Source organism: Zeus faber, assembly GCF_960531495.2.
Source record: "Zeus faber genome assembly, chromosome: 19".
NCBI lineage: Eukaryota > Metazoa > Chordata > Actinopteri > Zeiformes > Zeidae > Zeus > Zeus faber.
In genome coordinates, this window is record NC_137206.1 from 5,652,189 (window position 1) to 5,668,027 (window position 15,839).

At 44.7% G+C, this 15,839-nt stretch overlaps 1 protein-coding gene across 1 annotated transcript in view; it reads right to left on the bottom strand.

The window, feature by feature from the left end:
- The window catches only part of reck (reversion-inducing-cysteine-rich protein with kazal motifs), a gene marked incomplete at its 3' end in the record, with an annotated part of 63,858 nt that extends 49,658 nt beyond the window's left edge, over nt 1-14,200 (bottom strand). Inside the window, exon 1 of the mRNA XM_080020078.1 lies at nt 14,031-14,200. Coding sequence (XP_079876204.1) covers nt 14,031-14,100 — 70 coding nt within the window. The 5' untranslated portion in view covers nt 14,101-14,200. The remainder of the gene's footprint in view (nt 1-14,030) is intronic.
- Nucleotides 14,201-15,839: the final 1,639 nt, after the last annotated feature.

Genomic DNA, 15,839 nt, shown 5'->3' on the forward strand with positions numbered 1-15,839 from the left:
TGAGTTGGAGGTTGCCCCAGCGCTCAACGTGTACTTTGATTTTTCCAGCCTCTCATATAAGCTGCTTTGGACAAAAGCGTCTGCTCGTCAAGGGCCACATTACGTGATTTTCGAGGCCGTTTGAGATCCGGCAGCGGCTTGAGATCCGGTGTCGTCGTGCTGTAGAACCCTAACTGTCATCGTGCGGACGACTGAAATGGAGGGGCCACTTGCGGCGTCGTGGCCGACTGGCGAGGCTCTAATTAGTGTACAATGTCAGCGCTGCACAAACAACCACCCTAGCGTGCCGCACGGCGTCCGGGTTCCTTTTTTTTTCAAAATATCGTGACATGGGAGCGCTGGAGCGCTGGAGCGCTGGAGCGCCACGAGCCTGTGTTGCTCTGTTCTCTGTCTTTAGACGGGCGCTCCTCGACGACGGCGTGTTGTTATGTATGTGTGTGCACAGAAGAGTCATAAAATCGGCAAATTTCGGTTGTTATATGTGCACCACTCAATCTTTTCATCGTCGTTCACGATTGGAAAAAAAAAATAAAAATCCCAAATGTGGGCCCAGTTTGAATGAATAAATGCAATGTGATCTCACCACTAGTACCTTATTGGCAACGTTTTCTCCAATTGTGTGTAATGTGTAAAATATGAATATCTGTTGATAATATGTCTTTGGACTGATATTTTGTAACCGGACCTGTTGTGTGGTACATTTGTATGGAATTTCATAAATTTTCGAAAAAAAAAAAACAAAAAAACAAAAACATATTTTGTGAATGAAGGCAGTCGCTTTGCTTCGCGGCAGTGGGAACGTCGCCTCTGGAGTTATAGAGTACGAGCTCAACGGAGCTTCACAGGCGAGACTTTTTTTATTTTTTATTTTTTTGGAAACCATTGCAATTGATTTTCATTCAAAGAGCGCATTGACGCCGCCGCCCGGTTTTGCTGAAACGAGCCGAAATAGCACACGGAACGTTTGACATTCCTTGAAGTTCGGCTTTACTGTTGTTTGACAAGGTTTGGCTTTTGGCTCCTTCTGCGTTTGGCCCAATAAGACGGAGGAGGCGTTGCCGCACATCTACATATCCTTTACGGCGCCAGAACCACACATTCCTTTCCAGAGATAATGGCTGCCAAGCACGTCCGGCGTCTCCGTGAATTCAGCCTGTTCTAGGTTTGATACCGGGTGTAGAACAAGGCGGAGGAGCAGAATATGCTCTCTGTAGAGTACAGTGGGTTGCCAGGAGGAAGCGGTACGACCTCCTGTTTCTAGTCACTCGTGTTATCATGGACATGGCCAAAAGGGCTGATTTGTGGGAGTGCAGAAGAATCAATGACCCCACCCCCGCCCCTGGGTCTGGGTGCAAAAAATAGCAAAACCTACCCTGTAAGTTGCCAGTTTTTAGTTGAAACCTTCACGTTTGTTTTTGTGAAAACAGTTTTACAGTGCGCTATCCAGCGAAGCCATCACCGTCTGTGGAATTTGGGAGCAGACGCCTGTAGTTTTCTGGTCAGTGGCGTTGCCCAAGTAATATTTAAAGTCTGTCTTAATTTCCTCTATCTTTTTAACATGCCACAAAGTCACTGGCTAGTAAAATGTGTGTGTGTGTGTGTGTGTGTGTGTGTGTGTGTGTATGTGGGTGTGTGGGTGTGTGTGTGTGTGTGAGTGTGTGTGTGTGTGTGTGTGTGTGTGTGTGTGGGTGTGTGTGTGGGTGTGGCCTTGGCTGGCGAGCGTGCGTGTGCGTGTGACAGCGTGTTTATGCCACGCCAAACAATCTGGAAATAGTGACGCCGCATGTGATGGGGATCAAGCGGCTGGGATGATAATGGGTGGAATTTGGACACACCCCTCCTCCATTAAAAGGAGCAGCACTCTGGTTGCTCCCAGCCGGCTTCCTGAGTGCGTGAGCGTGTGTGTGTATGTGTGCGTGCGTGCCTGCGTGCACGGCCCTCGCTGCGCTCTTCGGGGCCAGCCTCGTTCCCTCCTGAACTTAAACCAACAAACTGTCTGTCTGCTGCGCCCCGGCGAGACGGTTTGGACGCAAAACGCAGCTCCAGGAGAGCAGAGCGGATACATGGGCGGCGCCGTGGGTTTATTCCGGAGGTATTCCCGAGTGTCCCCCGTTTACAACGGCTCTACCAAAGGAAAATAGAAAATAGATTGACATCGGCGATTGGGTGATTCTTGGTCCAATGCATTGTGGGACTTGTAGTCCACTCGTCTCTTCAGAATCCGGCGTGTGCACCTTTTCTTTTTTGACATACATTGCCATTTTTCCTTTTTTCATATTTAGATTTTCATATTTAATTCTACGGTTTGTTATTGCCTATTGTTTTGATGTGAGCTGCTGGGACACTACAATTCTAATCCGGGGATCAAAGAAGGAGACTGATCATCCTCGGTTTGGTGGTTTTTTTTATGCATATTTAAGTTCCGACCCAAAGCAGAAGGTAAATTATTCATTGTGTAAAATATGTCAATGGGACGTCCCGATGAAGACGGACAGCAACACAAACTCTATTTATTAAATTAGATCTACTTGACATATTTATTTTGTTTTTGATGTGATCAAATTTTTATTTTAGTGAAATGTTAATTAAAGCAGCTGCACTTGTCACTTATTGTTCACAAACAGAAATGATTTAATTTCAAGTGGAAATACCCGTCATATTTTATTTATTATTATATTTTTTTTTTCAATGGCATTTACTGACGGGACTTTCATTTTTAATATTCAATAAAAAATAATATACATCTACATGCCTTGATGCTGTCATTCTCTATGTAGACTGATTATCAAGTGTTTTTGAGCTCAATAAACACAGATAATATTTGACCGGAATCTCTCCCATTTGTCCAGGAAATTCAAATCTACCAAGACACGTTGACCGGCATCCAGTTTCTCTAACGGAAACTCTGATTGTGTGTCTGTACAGACAGACAGATAGATAGAGAGATACAGACAGACAGACAGACAGACAGACAGTCAGACAGACAGATAGATAGATGGACTGTCCAGTCATTGAGGTCACTACACAGTAACTGATTCGAGCCCTAACCCAGAGCAAATGACTTGATAAACTGTGGTGGAGCCGTGAAAGCTCGGAACATCGGCGGTGAAACTTGTGTCACCGCAGGAAACAATACTCCGTACGCCAGCGGCCTCCTTCTGCGGCGCTGCGCTGCTTCCTGCATTCCTCCGCGTTGGAGTCGGGAGTTTTAATGTCTGCGGGTCAAAGGTCACATCCTGTGCATTGATTTAGAATAGATGTAGCCGCGAGAGGCCGGCCACCGGAGGGTCCACGTTGCGCAGCGAGGACGCTGGCTCATCGGAGCGGCCCCTTCCTGCTGCCGCGGGAAGGGTTTTACTGCAGTTCAAGTACAAATACACACACACACACACACACACACACACACACAACAGAATGGAAGTGAAAGCACCACGTTGAACTTTCTACTTAAAGGAAGAAGTACTCGCAGTAGTAGTTAAGTGTTAAAAGTAAAAGTACTCGTCGTATTTACTCTATGATACAGCTTCTGCAGCATTTTTTTCCCCCGCAGATGAGTGCTGAGCGTATCCTGATGTGTCTTGCTTTTCAAAGCTATAAATAGAAATCCTGGTTTAAAGTATGTACGTGGATATAAATCCATATTTTCCAAGCTAAATGTACATAAACATAAATCCAGATTGGAAAAAATAAAATCTAGCAGATTAAAAAGTACAGATATTTGCTTTGAAATGTGGAGCTAAAGTCTTTGGAACTGAATATACTAAAGTAAGTAGATACTTGAAAGTGTACCTAAGACTTAAGACAACTACAACAGCAACACCAGTTACAACAACAACAACAACAGCTACAACAACAACAACAACAGCTACAACAACTACAACAACAACAGCAACAACAGCTACAACAACAACAACAGCTGCTTCAACAACAGCAGCAGCAACGACTACAACAACTACAACAACAGCAACAACAACAACTACAACAACAACAGCAACAACAGCTACAACAACTACAACAACAACAGCTACAACAACAACAGCTACAACAACTACAACAACAACAGCAGCAACAGCTACAACAACAACAGCTGCTACAACAACAACAACAGCAGCAGCAACAACTACAACAACTACAACAACAGCAACAACAACTGCAACAACAACAACAACTACAGCAACAACAGCAGCAACTACAATAACAATGACAACTACAACAACAACTACAACAACTACAACAACAACAACAACAGCAACAGCAACAACAGCAACAACAACAACAACAAAAACAACACGGCAGCTTCCAAAGAGAAATTACATGACAATTATGTGCATCCAAGGGATTTGTTTTACTTTAATGCGCGAGCATGAAATGATTACATTAAAAAGTCTTTCGCGCATCTTTGTGCATCTCTCTGTTTTCAGTTGAAGTGGCATCAAACAAAATTCAGCACGGAAATAAGACGAATCGACTGCTTTGTTGTTCCTCATTTAAAAACTAATATCCTCTTTCCAGATGTCTCATCGACATCTGTTAGGGGAGACATTAATCGAACCCGAGGAAATTGAAAGAGAGCCCAAGTCCTGTTTACTTCTTTAAGGGTGTGTGTGTGTGTGTGTGTGTGTGTCTTTATTGGTTCCTATCATATTTAAAGCATGATAATTTATTTGAGGTAACAATAGTAACTTTTAATTTAGCGATTAAAAGAAAGTTCACAAAAGAATCCCATAGTTTTTCTGTGAGTAATCACTGTGATGAATCACATATTTTATACTTTGTTAAAAAATAGTCGCATAATTGAAGATTCAAAACAAAACATCACGATTGTCCTACAAGGACTTTACAGACTGCTGGCTCACTGTGTGTGTGTGTGTGTGTGTGTGTGTGTGTGCATGTGTTCGTGTGCGTGCGTGTGTTCGTGTGTGTGTGTGTGTGTGTGCATGTGCCCATGTGGTTACATAAACAGGCAACGTTGACCAATCAGCCCATGTGCTGACCAGGTGTGTACTGGATAGCATGCACTCACTCACTCTGACCAGCACACACACACACACACACACACACACACACACACACACACACACACACTTGCAAGGCAGAACTTTCCCCCTCAGAACCTTCGGAACACCTGAATCCCATCAGTAAGTAAGCACATGTATCACACACACACACACGTCCAGATGATTTTCTAACCACCATTTCGTTTCCAATTAAGACAATCAAAGGAGATGTAAAGCTGACCTTTTCCACAACTCTACACAACACACACTATGGATGTGTCTTCTGACTAGAAGGTCAGATAGTACTTTATTGATCCCACAAAGAGGAAAGTATGTCACTGAAGGTAGTGACTGAATCTTTATGTGTGTTTGTGTGGGAAGAGATAGAGATATAGATGGAGGCATAGATAGATAGATAGATAGATAGATAGATAGATAGATAGATAGATAGAGATAGATAGATAGATAGATAGATAGATAGATAGATAGATGGATAGATAGATAGATAGATAGATAGATAGACAGACAGATAGATACAGATACTTGGGATAGCCAAGGCTATAAATGAACTACTTTAATCACTAATTTACTACTACTTAAAAAATTCTGCCAATCACCACGGGACTCCCAAAAAGTTGTTTTGAATTGTTCTATTTTCATCTTTGCGAAACAACGCTGTTTACAGTACGGACGAAATTGCGAATGCTAAAAATGTCAAACGCAAAAATCCTGTGAAGAGAACTGAGTTTTTCGTTTGGACAAATGAAATTATCGAATTACTGCTCAAGGTCACTCCTGACCATACGGTCGCCAGAGCTGCTGAGAGCGTTGACTGGGAGTCGGTGCAAAACACATATGCAGAGATCGTGGACTGTTTCATGGAGCAGTATCCATCACCGGCTGAGGAAGCAGCTGCAATGGGCAAGGAGTATACACACACAAAGGAGGATATAAGAAAATATATTATCACCAAAAAACTGAAGGTGATTCGCCTTAAATAAGGGCAAACGGTGGACTCCAGACGAAGAAGCAGCCACGGCAGAGTTGCTCTCCTGTACTTCGAGCTGTGTGAGCAGATTTGGGGTGGCTCGCCAGCCACACAGACCCTGCCTTGGGCTACAGAAGCGGTTTGACGTTGACGACGTCTCTGCCACGTCCTCGAAGCACGGATCGACCAAGTCCTGTTGCCTGTTGTTCTACGGACCTGACCAACGAGGAGAGACCGTCGGAGGAGGCAGGCGGCGTGGTGATGGAGGCACCCTATCGTCGTGATAAGCTTGCCGCAAGGCTATCCACACACAGTCAAGAACGGCTGAAAAGGAAGATTTCCAGTGATGGACAACTTGTGAATGTTGCCCAAGAGGACCTGAAGTTAAGGCGACAGGGCTTGGGAGAATGTAGGTCACAGAGGCCTCTTTTGCTGCCAACATGGACAGATAACAGATGGACCCGTTCAGTTTCAGACAGTTTTGCACGACTGAAGCCTCAATATTCTGCACCTCCACCGCCACAGTACTCCCTCCCCGACCAGATGGGTGGTTTTCCCTGTGCTCGAAGTAACCCACGGCCATTTGCGGCATCGAGCCCTATTCCAGCCCCGCAAAACAACCGACAGTATTCCTTCATACAGTCCCTCCCGTCTGACGACATTGATCCCTGGTTTCTGTCTCACTCATCTGATCGTTATTGCACTGTACTGTCACTTCTCTTGTACATCTTAGAACAGCGTAACATAAAAACAGCACCTTTTATCACATCTATGTTGAGTGGTACTGAAAAGCACATAAGGGATATTATTTCCATTTAAGTTGACAGTTGTTTTTTTTCTATTAGTGTTTTGGATGTTGAGTGACTCAGGGGACGATGTTTCATGTTAACTATTATATTTTATTTTTTTTGTATGTGGAGAAAATATTTTTATGCTTGTCTGTTACCACTTCCATTTGTGGACCAGCATTGTAAACAACAGCGTTATGGAAATCCATAATCTCTTCGAAAATTCGAAACTCGAAAATGAAACAAAACAAATACAAATGTCTCACAATTTCAACATACTTCAAGTAGCCGAGGCTACTTATAAAATGGTACGACGATGCACATTATTCACATTAGTTGTATGCATATTTACATGTATTTACATAAGAGAGAACAGTCCGGATAACTTGTTATCCATAAGGGATCCAGAACCTTGTGATTACATTTCTCACTTTTCTCCCCTCATTTTAATTGCAGTCTGTTCTGAAGTTTTTGGGTTGAGTGGGTGGCTGGAAGTGTCTGTCGTATAGAAAAGCTGCAGCTGTCACAGTTTGCTTGGGAACATTTTCCTGTTTTCCCTCGTAGAAATGATGCGGGACAAAACACGCGTGGATAACACACGCGTGGATCCAAGAGATTAACACCCGTCGCGCTGCGCAAAAAGAGCATTGAATCACCATTCACGATCTGCACGACAGGGCATAAGGGGGTAAGCAGGGGCAGAAAGATGGGGACAGCCTCCTCACCTTCCATCACTGCTCTCCCGCGGGAAGGTAGAAGACTTTCCGTCTTTCAGGCTGCGGCAAACACACTGTGAAAGGCAGTTTGGTGAAGTCTGGACCCAGATGAATTGTGACGGCCTCGCACGTGTCTCTGGTTATCGTGGACACAACTTGACACGATCCAAATGCCTTGGGGTTTTTTCGGAATCTGCCTTCGTCGCTCAAGTGGTACAGAGTATGAGCGAGCTTTTAAACCTCATACACTGCCCATCTCGCACGTGTCGTCTGACATTCAATCGGGGAAGTAATAGTTCACTAACACCCCTTTCCCACTGCACCAAAAACCCGGTGACACGTGCTAATGTCCGCATTTGTCGCCCGTGGAAAAGGGAAAAACCCAGGTCTCAGTCCCGGGTCGAAAGACTCTGCAATAGACACAGGTTTTAATCATCTCCACCTCCGACCGGCTCTGACGTGAACAGGATCACCCGGGTCGACCCGCTCACTTTGGTGTGCAAAAGGTATAAGATGCAGTAGAGAGCTCCTAGGCATTCTGAAATTCTCACGCCATTCTTCTGGAATCACTACTTCATGGACAAAGTTACCCCACCATGCACCGGGTCCGTCCCGGTCTATTCCAAAACTGTCGGTCACTGGACGGTCGGAATTGCCTTTGTTCGCAAAGTGTGTTGTCTCGTGCACAGATACATCGCGTATTGTGTAAAGCAATATTTAACTCCAACCAAGCAATCAAAGTAGAGAGCAGCGAGAGCAACACTCAAACCATCTCGGCAGCCATGTTGAATGTGTACAACCCAGATTACATGACAATGATACGTCGGCGGCATCGTCATCGTTTTGCCAAAGCTTTGTTTTCCCTGTCCACACCGAAACGCCAAACCAGTGTTTACAAAAACGATCCACTTGTCAGAACGTTTCTGAAAAGCCTCAAATCTTTTCCAGCGAGGAAAACACTGGCACAGTGTGGACGAGCGGCCCAAACGGAGAACACCATGTGTGTTTTCAGATTTACCCAGTGCAGTGTGGACGTGGCCATACTGATTTTGAAGGACATGGTCGAAATTAATTTTTTATGATCTTGAAGGAGAAGTAGGAGGAACGGTGGTATCAGCACAATGCTCCGACAAAAAAGAATTAAACAATCTATGGTTGCATTGGATGGAGATGTGCCAACGACCATAACATAATTATTAGGGCAGCTACCTGCACATGGCTGGTCACTGCACTACTAACAATTAACATTTAAAAGTCTTTAAAATGTTTAAAAGTGTACCTTTGACCTTCCATATACATATTTTCCATATACATACAAAATATTATACATATTTTTCTGAGCTGAGACTTTTTAAGAAACAACCTCGCAATTTATTTGCGTTAGGCGTTATGCTCCTCTATATGGGGATACAGTTGTTGGTGGCGGGGTCCGCCTATCCCCACAACAATGCAAAGATCGGTAAACTGTCGATATATATAAACATTCACAAAAGATAGCATAGTCCTATCAATAACTGCTTTTTTTCTCTTATACAGTATATATAGTATAGTTTATATAGTGTATATAGTATACAGTATACAGTGTATATAGTATATATAGTGTATATAGTGTATACAGTGTATAAAGTATATATAGAATATATAGTATATAGTTTATATTGTCTAAATATAGTATATATAGTGTATACAGTGTATATAGTATATATAGTGTATAGTGTATATAGTATATATAGTATATACAGTACATAAAGTGTATATAGTGTATATAGTATATATAGTGTATATAGCATATATAGTATATATAGTGTATACAGTGTATATAGTTTATATAGTGTATAGAGTGTATATAGTATATATAGTGTATATAGTATAAATAGTGTATATAGTGTATATAGTATATATATATAGTATATATAGTGTATAAAGGGTGATGCGTGATGAGATACTTGACGCTGAGACATGGTGGTATTGTACACAGCGTACAATACCGACTGGTCAGAGAGCTCGAACGTCCGAACGGTGGTTAGACAGGTAGGTCTTCAAGTGAGTAGTACCTGTACTTCATGTGTAGAGCGCTACCGAGCCTTAGAGCAGATGACCGCTCGACGAGTGAAGCCAGGACGACATGACTTGTGGGGTTTTTTTTGTTTTTTTTCCAGTCGTGAACAATGAAAAGGTTGAGCAGCGCCCATTGAATGAGTGAAATGTGAAGTTCTTCTGTCTCTTCTGCCCACACACACACACACACACACACACACACACACACACTGACGTCAGTGAAATGGGCAGCTGCAGCGCCGGGTCGGGGGAGCGGCTCTAGCTCTTGGTCAGGGGCACCGACACCATTATTAACCCCAACATACGTGGCCTCGATGGGGGAGGAAACAAAGCCAAACCCAGAGGATCTGGGACGACTGGGATTGGAGCCCAGGGACGAGGCCCTTCTTCTGCTGGGTGGCAACGGTGCGAACCGCTGAGCCAACATGACTCCGTAAATGTTTGCCAGGAGTAATTAAATGAATTAAAATGTACTTATGAACGTCATAGTCCATTTCAAGTCCGTTCCATAAATTCCACACGCTGCACCTTGAAATGGGCCAAAATGTGAACCGACGTCTCGATATCCTGCGGGGCGGCTATTTTTGTTTGTCAAACCCTGGATCGACAAAGCACATTGTTTACAGTTGTCGTTTTCAAAAGACACGTTTTGTGATGTTTTCTTTGTCACCCAGGTCCATTTTTTATTTACGGATTGAATAATGATCATCGCGACCACGTCTTAGCGTCATCATTCTAACCGAGAGAAAGGTAATCGCGACATTCTCAAAAACCAACCTGCGCCGAGACCCGACCCGGGGGAGGCTGCTCTGCACCGCGGTCCAGTCGCACTTCCCTTCAATGACATGTTTGTCATTTTTTTGGACACAGGCCTTATAAAGATGTCTGTGTCGGTTCCTACATCTCAAGACCGAGCTCTCGGGACGTCGGTAAAATGTCTGCGACGGTGAAACGGTGGTAAGAGTGATTCGGTGTGGTGTCAGTGTCCCATTACCTTCTCTACGTTTTTCAAAGATCAGGCTGTTCACTAGTGTGTTTACTAGTGTGTTCACTAGTGTGTTCACTAGTGTGTTCACTAGTGTGTTCTCTAGTGTGTTCACTCGTGTGTTCACTAGTGTGTTTACTAGTGTGTTCACTAGTGTGTTCACGAGTGTGTTCACTAGTGTGTTCTCTAGTGTGTTCACTAGTGTGTTCACTCGTGTGTTCACTAGTGTGTTCACTAGTGTGTTCACTCGTGTGTTCACTCGTGTGTTTACTAGTGTGTTTACTAGTGTGTTCACTAGTGTGTTTACTAGTGTGTTTACTAGTGTGTTCACTCGTGTGTTCACTCGTGTGTTCACTCGTGTGTTCACTCGTGTGTTTACTAGTGTGTTTACTAGTGTGTTCACTAGTGTGTTTACTAGTGTGTTCACTCGTGAGTTCACTGGTGTGTTTACTAGTGTGTTTACTAGTGTGTTTACTAGTGTGTTGAGCCTCAGCTAACTCTAAACTCCTGATGCCCTCCAAAATCAGATAAGGAAGCTCTGAAGTCAGTGTTTCATCTTCATCTATAAAAGACTTTGATTATCTATCGTTTTGGAATCAGCTTCCCTTTTTCGGACATTGAGACGTTAAGCAGACGTTCTAATTGTATTTACCGTAGACGACCGCGGTTACCATAGTAACCGTTTCTTTCTGATGTCATATCAACATGCAGGCCCACGCCTTTTTTCTCTTCTGGGTTTTATGTTTGTTTTTGGTTTTTTTTGTTCTGGTTACTGGACGCTCAAAAACAAAAACACAAAAGGAGGCGTCTGGATATGGTTTGTCGTAATATCGTAACGTGGTTAAACGTTGTGTGAAAGGCTGCGTTACAGTGAACGGCATAGACTGCTCCATAGACTGCTGTTCTAGCCAACACTTCCCTGCACTTGGCCACAATCTCCACTTTACTGATTATATGAAGGTATTCATCAAACATATTGTCGTATTTGATTTTGTTGATCGATCTCAATATCGCCCGGCCATACACTGAAACTACGGCAACGCCTTTCCAGAGCTTCAAAAACACTGTTTACTGCACCGAGGCGGCAATAACATGCAAAAAGGAAGGCGTTCTCATGTTATTTAATTCTAAGTGACAAATAATGTCCGCTCGAAATGATCCCTGAGTCCCACTTTGGGATGGAGGCCCGACCCACCCGTTGAGAACCTACCGCAGACTCCAAAGTCAAACGGTTCACCCCCGAACCCCAGAACCCCAGAACCCCCGAACCCCCGAACCCTGAACCCTGAACCCGCCGACGGTGACGGGGAATTTCGACTGAGCTTTGTGCAGCCGACGGGGCTTTGAACATGATAAAAGTCATCCCTGTGAGTTGGGGAGGTTCTGCTGAGCTCAGGCCCCGAGAGAGAGAGAGAGAGAGAGAGAGAGAGAGAGGGAAAGAGAGGGAAAGAGAGAGAGAGGGAGAGGGGGAGAGGGAAAGAGAGGGAAAGAGAGAGAGAGGGAGAGGGGGAGAGAGAGACTGGAGCCACCAGAGGAAGAGGGCGCACTCCCTCTCACCTTTCCTTCCCTTTCTTTTTCCCCCTCCTCCCCTATTCCCCTCGCTCCTTTCTGCTTTGAGGGTTGAAATGGGTTACAGATGGCTGTTCTCGCTCGGTCACTCCGCATAAACAACCCAAAAAAAAAAAAAAAAAAAAAAAAAGAAGGAAACTAAGACCGAATGGGACCAGAAAGGAAAGGGAACTTTTGCAAAAAAAAATAAATAAAAAATAAAAAATACTTTGAAGAGAGAGAGAGAGAGAGAGAGAGAGAGAGAGAGCAAAAAAGAGAGAGAGAGGGGGGAGAGAGAGGGAGGGCAACTATTTAAGGAATTTTCTCCTCCATGTGGCTGGGAGGCGAAGAAAACCGTTACCCCCACCACCACCACCTCCACCCCCACCACCCCCACCACCCCCGGATCAGAGGAGCAGTTAGGGGTGGTCCCCATCTCTTCTCCAGATGTTGGGTTAGGGTTAAGATTACTCAGACTCTACGATTACTCTACGATTGTGTGCGGGGTTTGTTTTTTTTTTTGTTGAGTCGCGCCCTGCAGATCTCAAATAACGACGCAACATTTATACACTACTGCGTCACGCGGCAACGTGGGATCCGCCAAACGGGTATTGACAAAGTGACGACATCGTGACAGCATGGCGTCAAGGCAAACACGAGGCCATTTGTCCCGCGACAGCGCATTATTTCCACCCAAACTGTTGACTTCACAACTTTGCGCGAACTCATCTCCACCCCAAATGAACACCGTCTGCTCCGCACCAACACGCGTGACTCCAGCCAACTCCGCATGGAGGCTGTGTACAGTAGCTGCAGATCAGTGATTCTCAACCTTTTTTCAAGATGAGGAACCCTCAATCAGTGTCAAGATTATTATTATTATTATTATTATTATTATTATTGTTGTCATTATTATTATTATTGTCATTATTATTATTATTGTTGTTATTATTATTATTATTATTATTGTCATTATGGTTGTTGTTATTATTATTATCATCATCATCATCATCATCATCATCATCATCATTATTATTATTATTATTATTTTATCTCTGGGACCACAATCTGAGAGAAATGTTATTGTCGGATTTGATTTAGTCCAAAATTCCGTAGCTTGCCTCACTATACTATACTCTAGCTGTGGACATACAGTTAAACTATGATCATAACGGTCATCATCGTACATTCTTTAATTCCCTGAATAAGATGATAGGATGTAAAATAAGATACGTTTTTACATCACATTTTTAATGGAACAATACAATCAAACAAATGAAATAAGGGTGAATTTTAAGCATGAATTCTTTTCTTTTTTTTTTTTTTCTGGGGACCCGCTGGAGACTCTCGAAGGACCCCCCGGGCGGTCCCCGACCCCACGTTGGGAAGCGCCGTTGTAGACGTCAAGGTAAACGGACGGAGCGTTTGCTTTAAAAGCGCCGCGCAAGAGCCCGAACCCCGTCAGCGCTTGGACGCCGAGCACAATGAGTCGGGAACACAATCGTGTGTTATCGTAACGGATATCCTCCGGGACCGTCCGATCCGCTACGCGGCTCCTTTTTCTCCCTCCCTACGGCGCCGACTTCCATTTCTCGATCCACGTCGATCTGGGTTTGTGCACCAGCGCATCGGCACCGTGCGACCGTCCACGTCGCGCTAGGCCTCTGAAAGTGGTTCTTTCACGACGGAATGAACTTATTACACGTTTCGTGCGTCGTTGCGCACCGTGGCGTGCGCGCCGCTGGAGCAACAAGTTTCTTCTCCAGTTTGAAACTCGAGTCCTCCGGAGGAGGAAAAACAAAAAAACAAAAAAAGTCACACCTCTCATGTTCGCACGTCCCCGTTTGTTTGGTTTTGTTTTGTGTTTTGTTTCCCCCCCTTTACGTTCTTACAAGCGACGCGTACAACGGGAATAACGGGGATCTCCGGCGGGCGGGCGGGCGGGCTTACCCTGAGCGAGGCTCGGACCGTGCAAGTTGAAGGCGAGGATCAAAGTGATTATCTGGTAGCAGGCAGGCATCTTATCGGGATCCCAAGGCGCATCGTGGATAGAAAGACGGATGAGAAGTCACCGTGGCTCCGGCGAGCTCCATATGGGATCTCGACCCCCCTCCCCCCGCCGCCTCTTCCAGAAACCCTGCGCGTCGGTCCGTCCGGTTCTCCTGCGAGCGCTCCGTTGCTCCGCTCACGCAGCCTGCGGGGCCGGTCACAGACTCAGACTGGAGACGCGGCCCGGTGTGGGTCGGACACCCCCCGTGGGACACGGGGCATGCGCAAAGTCAAAGGACGGACCTTGGGAGAGGGGATGGGGTGGGGTGGGGTGGGGTGGGGTGGGGTGGGGGCCTGCTGCCAGTCCTGCGGGTCATACACACTGCGGAGAGATTTATTGTTACACATTGCAATCCTTTGATATGCACATTATTTTCGGTCATTGTGTATTGCTATAATTCCACACATTATATGCATATTTTATTTATATACTGTGTATATAAATAATAAAAAAAAATATATGTGACCCATCCCGTACTTTGGGGTCATTTGGTGGCTTTCGAGTTTAACACATTTAACAAATAACAACACACTGCAGACACACTTATTTGTTACACTGAATTATGTGAATTGTTGATAGAGGGTTTTTTTTGTTGGTTATATGGTGGTGGTGGTTATATGGTATGAATGGTTTATTGCCATTTTTCTACATTAATTGTTATTACTTTATCATTATTCCCTATTGGTTTTTTTTATGTGTTATGTCACAATTTCCATCATGAGATAAATAAAGTATCTTTCTATCTATCTATCTATCAATCTATCTATCTATCTATCTGTCTGTCTAAGTATTTGCAGTTATTTTCTTGCCCTCATTGACTTTTATTTGTTGTTTTGCAGTGATTGTGTTGCACTGTTATTGTCTGTTGTTTGCACATTGTTCCTTGACTTCTTAGACACAAGTATAAATAATAGATAATAATAATAATAATGATGATGATTTCGGGCGCCAGAGGAATGACGTTCCAGTCTTGCTCCTGGTCTGCTAACGAGCCTGTGCGCTGATCCCCTCTGCAAGACAGACAAACATTAACAAATCTCCCTGCCTCGAGTCCGACCAATAGGCGCCGAGCGGGTGCTGATGAGACCGATTCAAGGCAGCTTGGCAGCTGCGGGAAAGGGAACCGTGCTGTCATCTGCAGCCGGTGCTTGACAACGCCCCTTGGTCCGCCACATACCCCCGGCGTCCAGCCAATCCCCCCCCCAGAGCAGGAGAGTCAGCCAGACCATCTGCGCTGCCTGCCTATGGACCGAGTGATCTGGATGTGTCCAGTGGTGGACCACTGCATGTGGGGCGTGGTCTGAACAGAGGGTGAAAGCTCAAATGGTTAAGGTGATAAATCTGTGTCACCCTCTGACTGTCAGACCGTTCTACCTCATAATCGACCTCGCCAACCCGCCGTGTGACAACAAAAGGCCCTTGCCACTTTGCGAGCAATTTAGAGCTGGATGTAGGGAGCAACACTAACATCTTGTCTCCCGGTGGGAATTGTCTGAGTCGAGTCCCCCTGTCATATAAGAGACTCTGACGTTCTCGAGCCCGAAACAGATTCTCCCGTGATAACGGCCGAATCAGCGCATGTTACTTTGCTCTCAGGTCCATAACATACTGTATTTCATTCTTACTGGTGCGAGGACCTTCCTCCAAGTTTTATTTAATTAGGTGTAGCACCCCCCGGGGTCTCCTGCCAAAGAGGAGTTCAAAGGGAG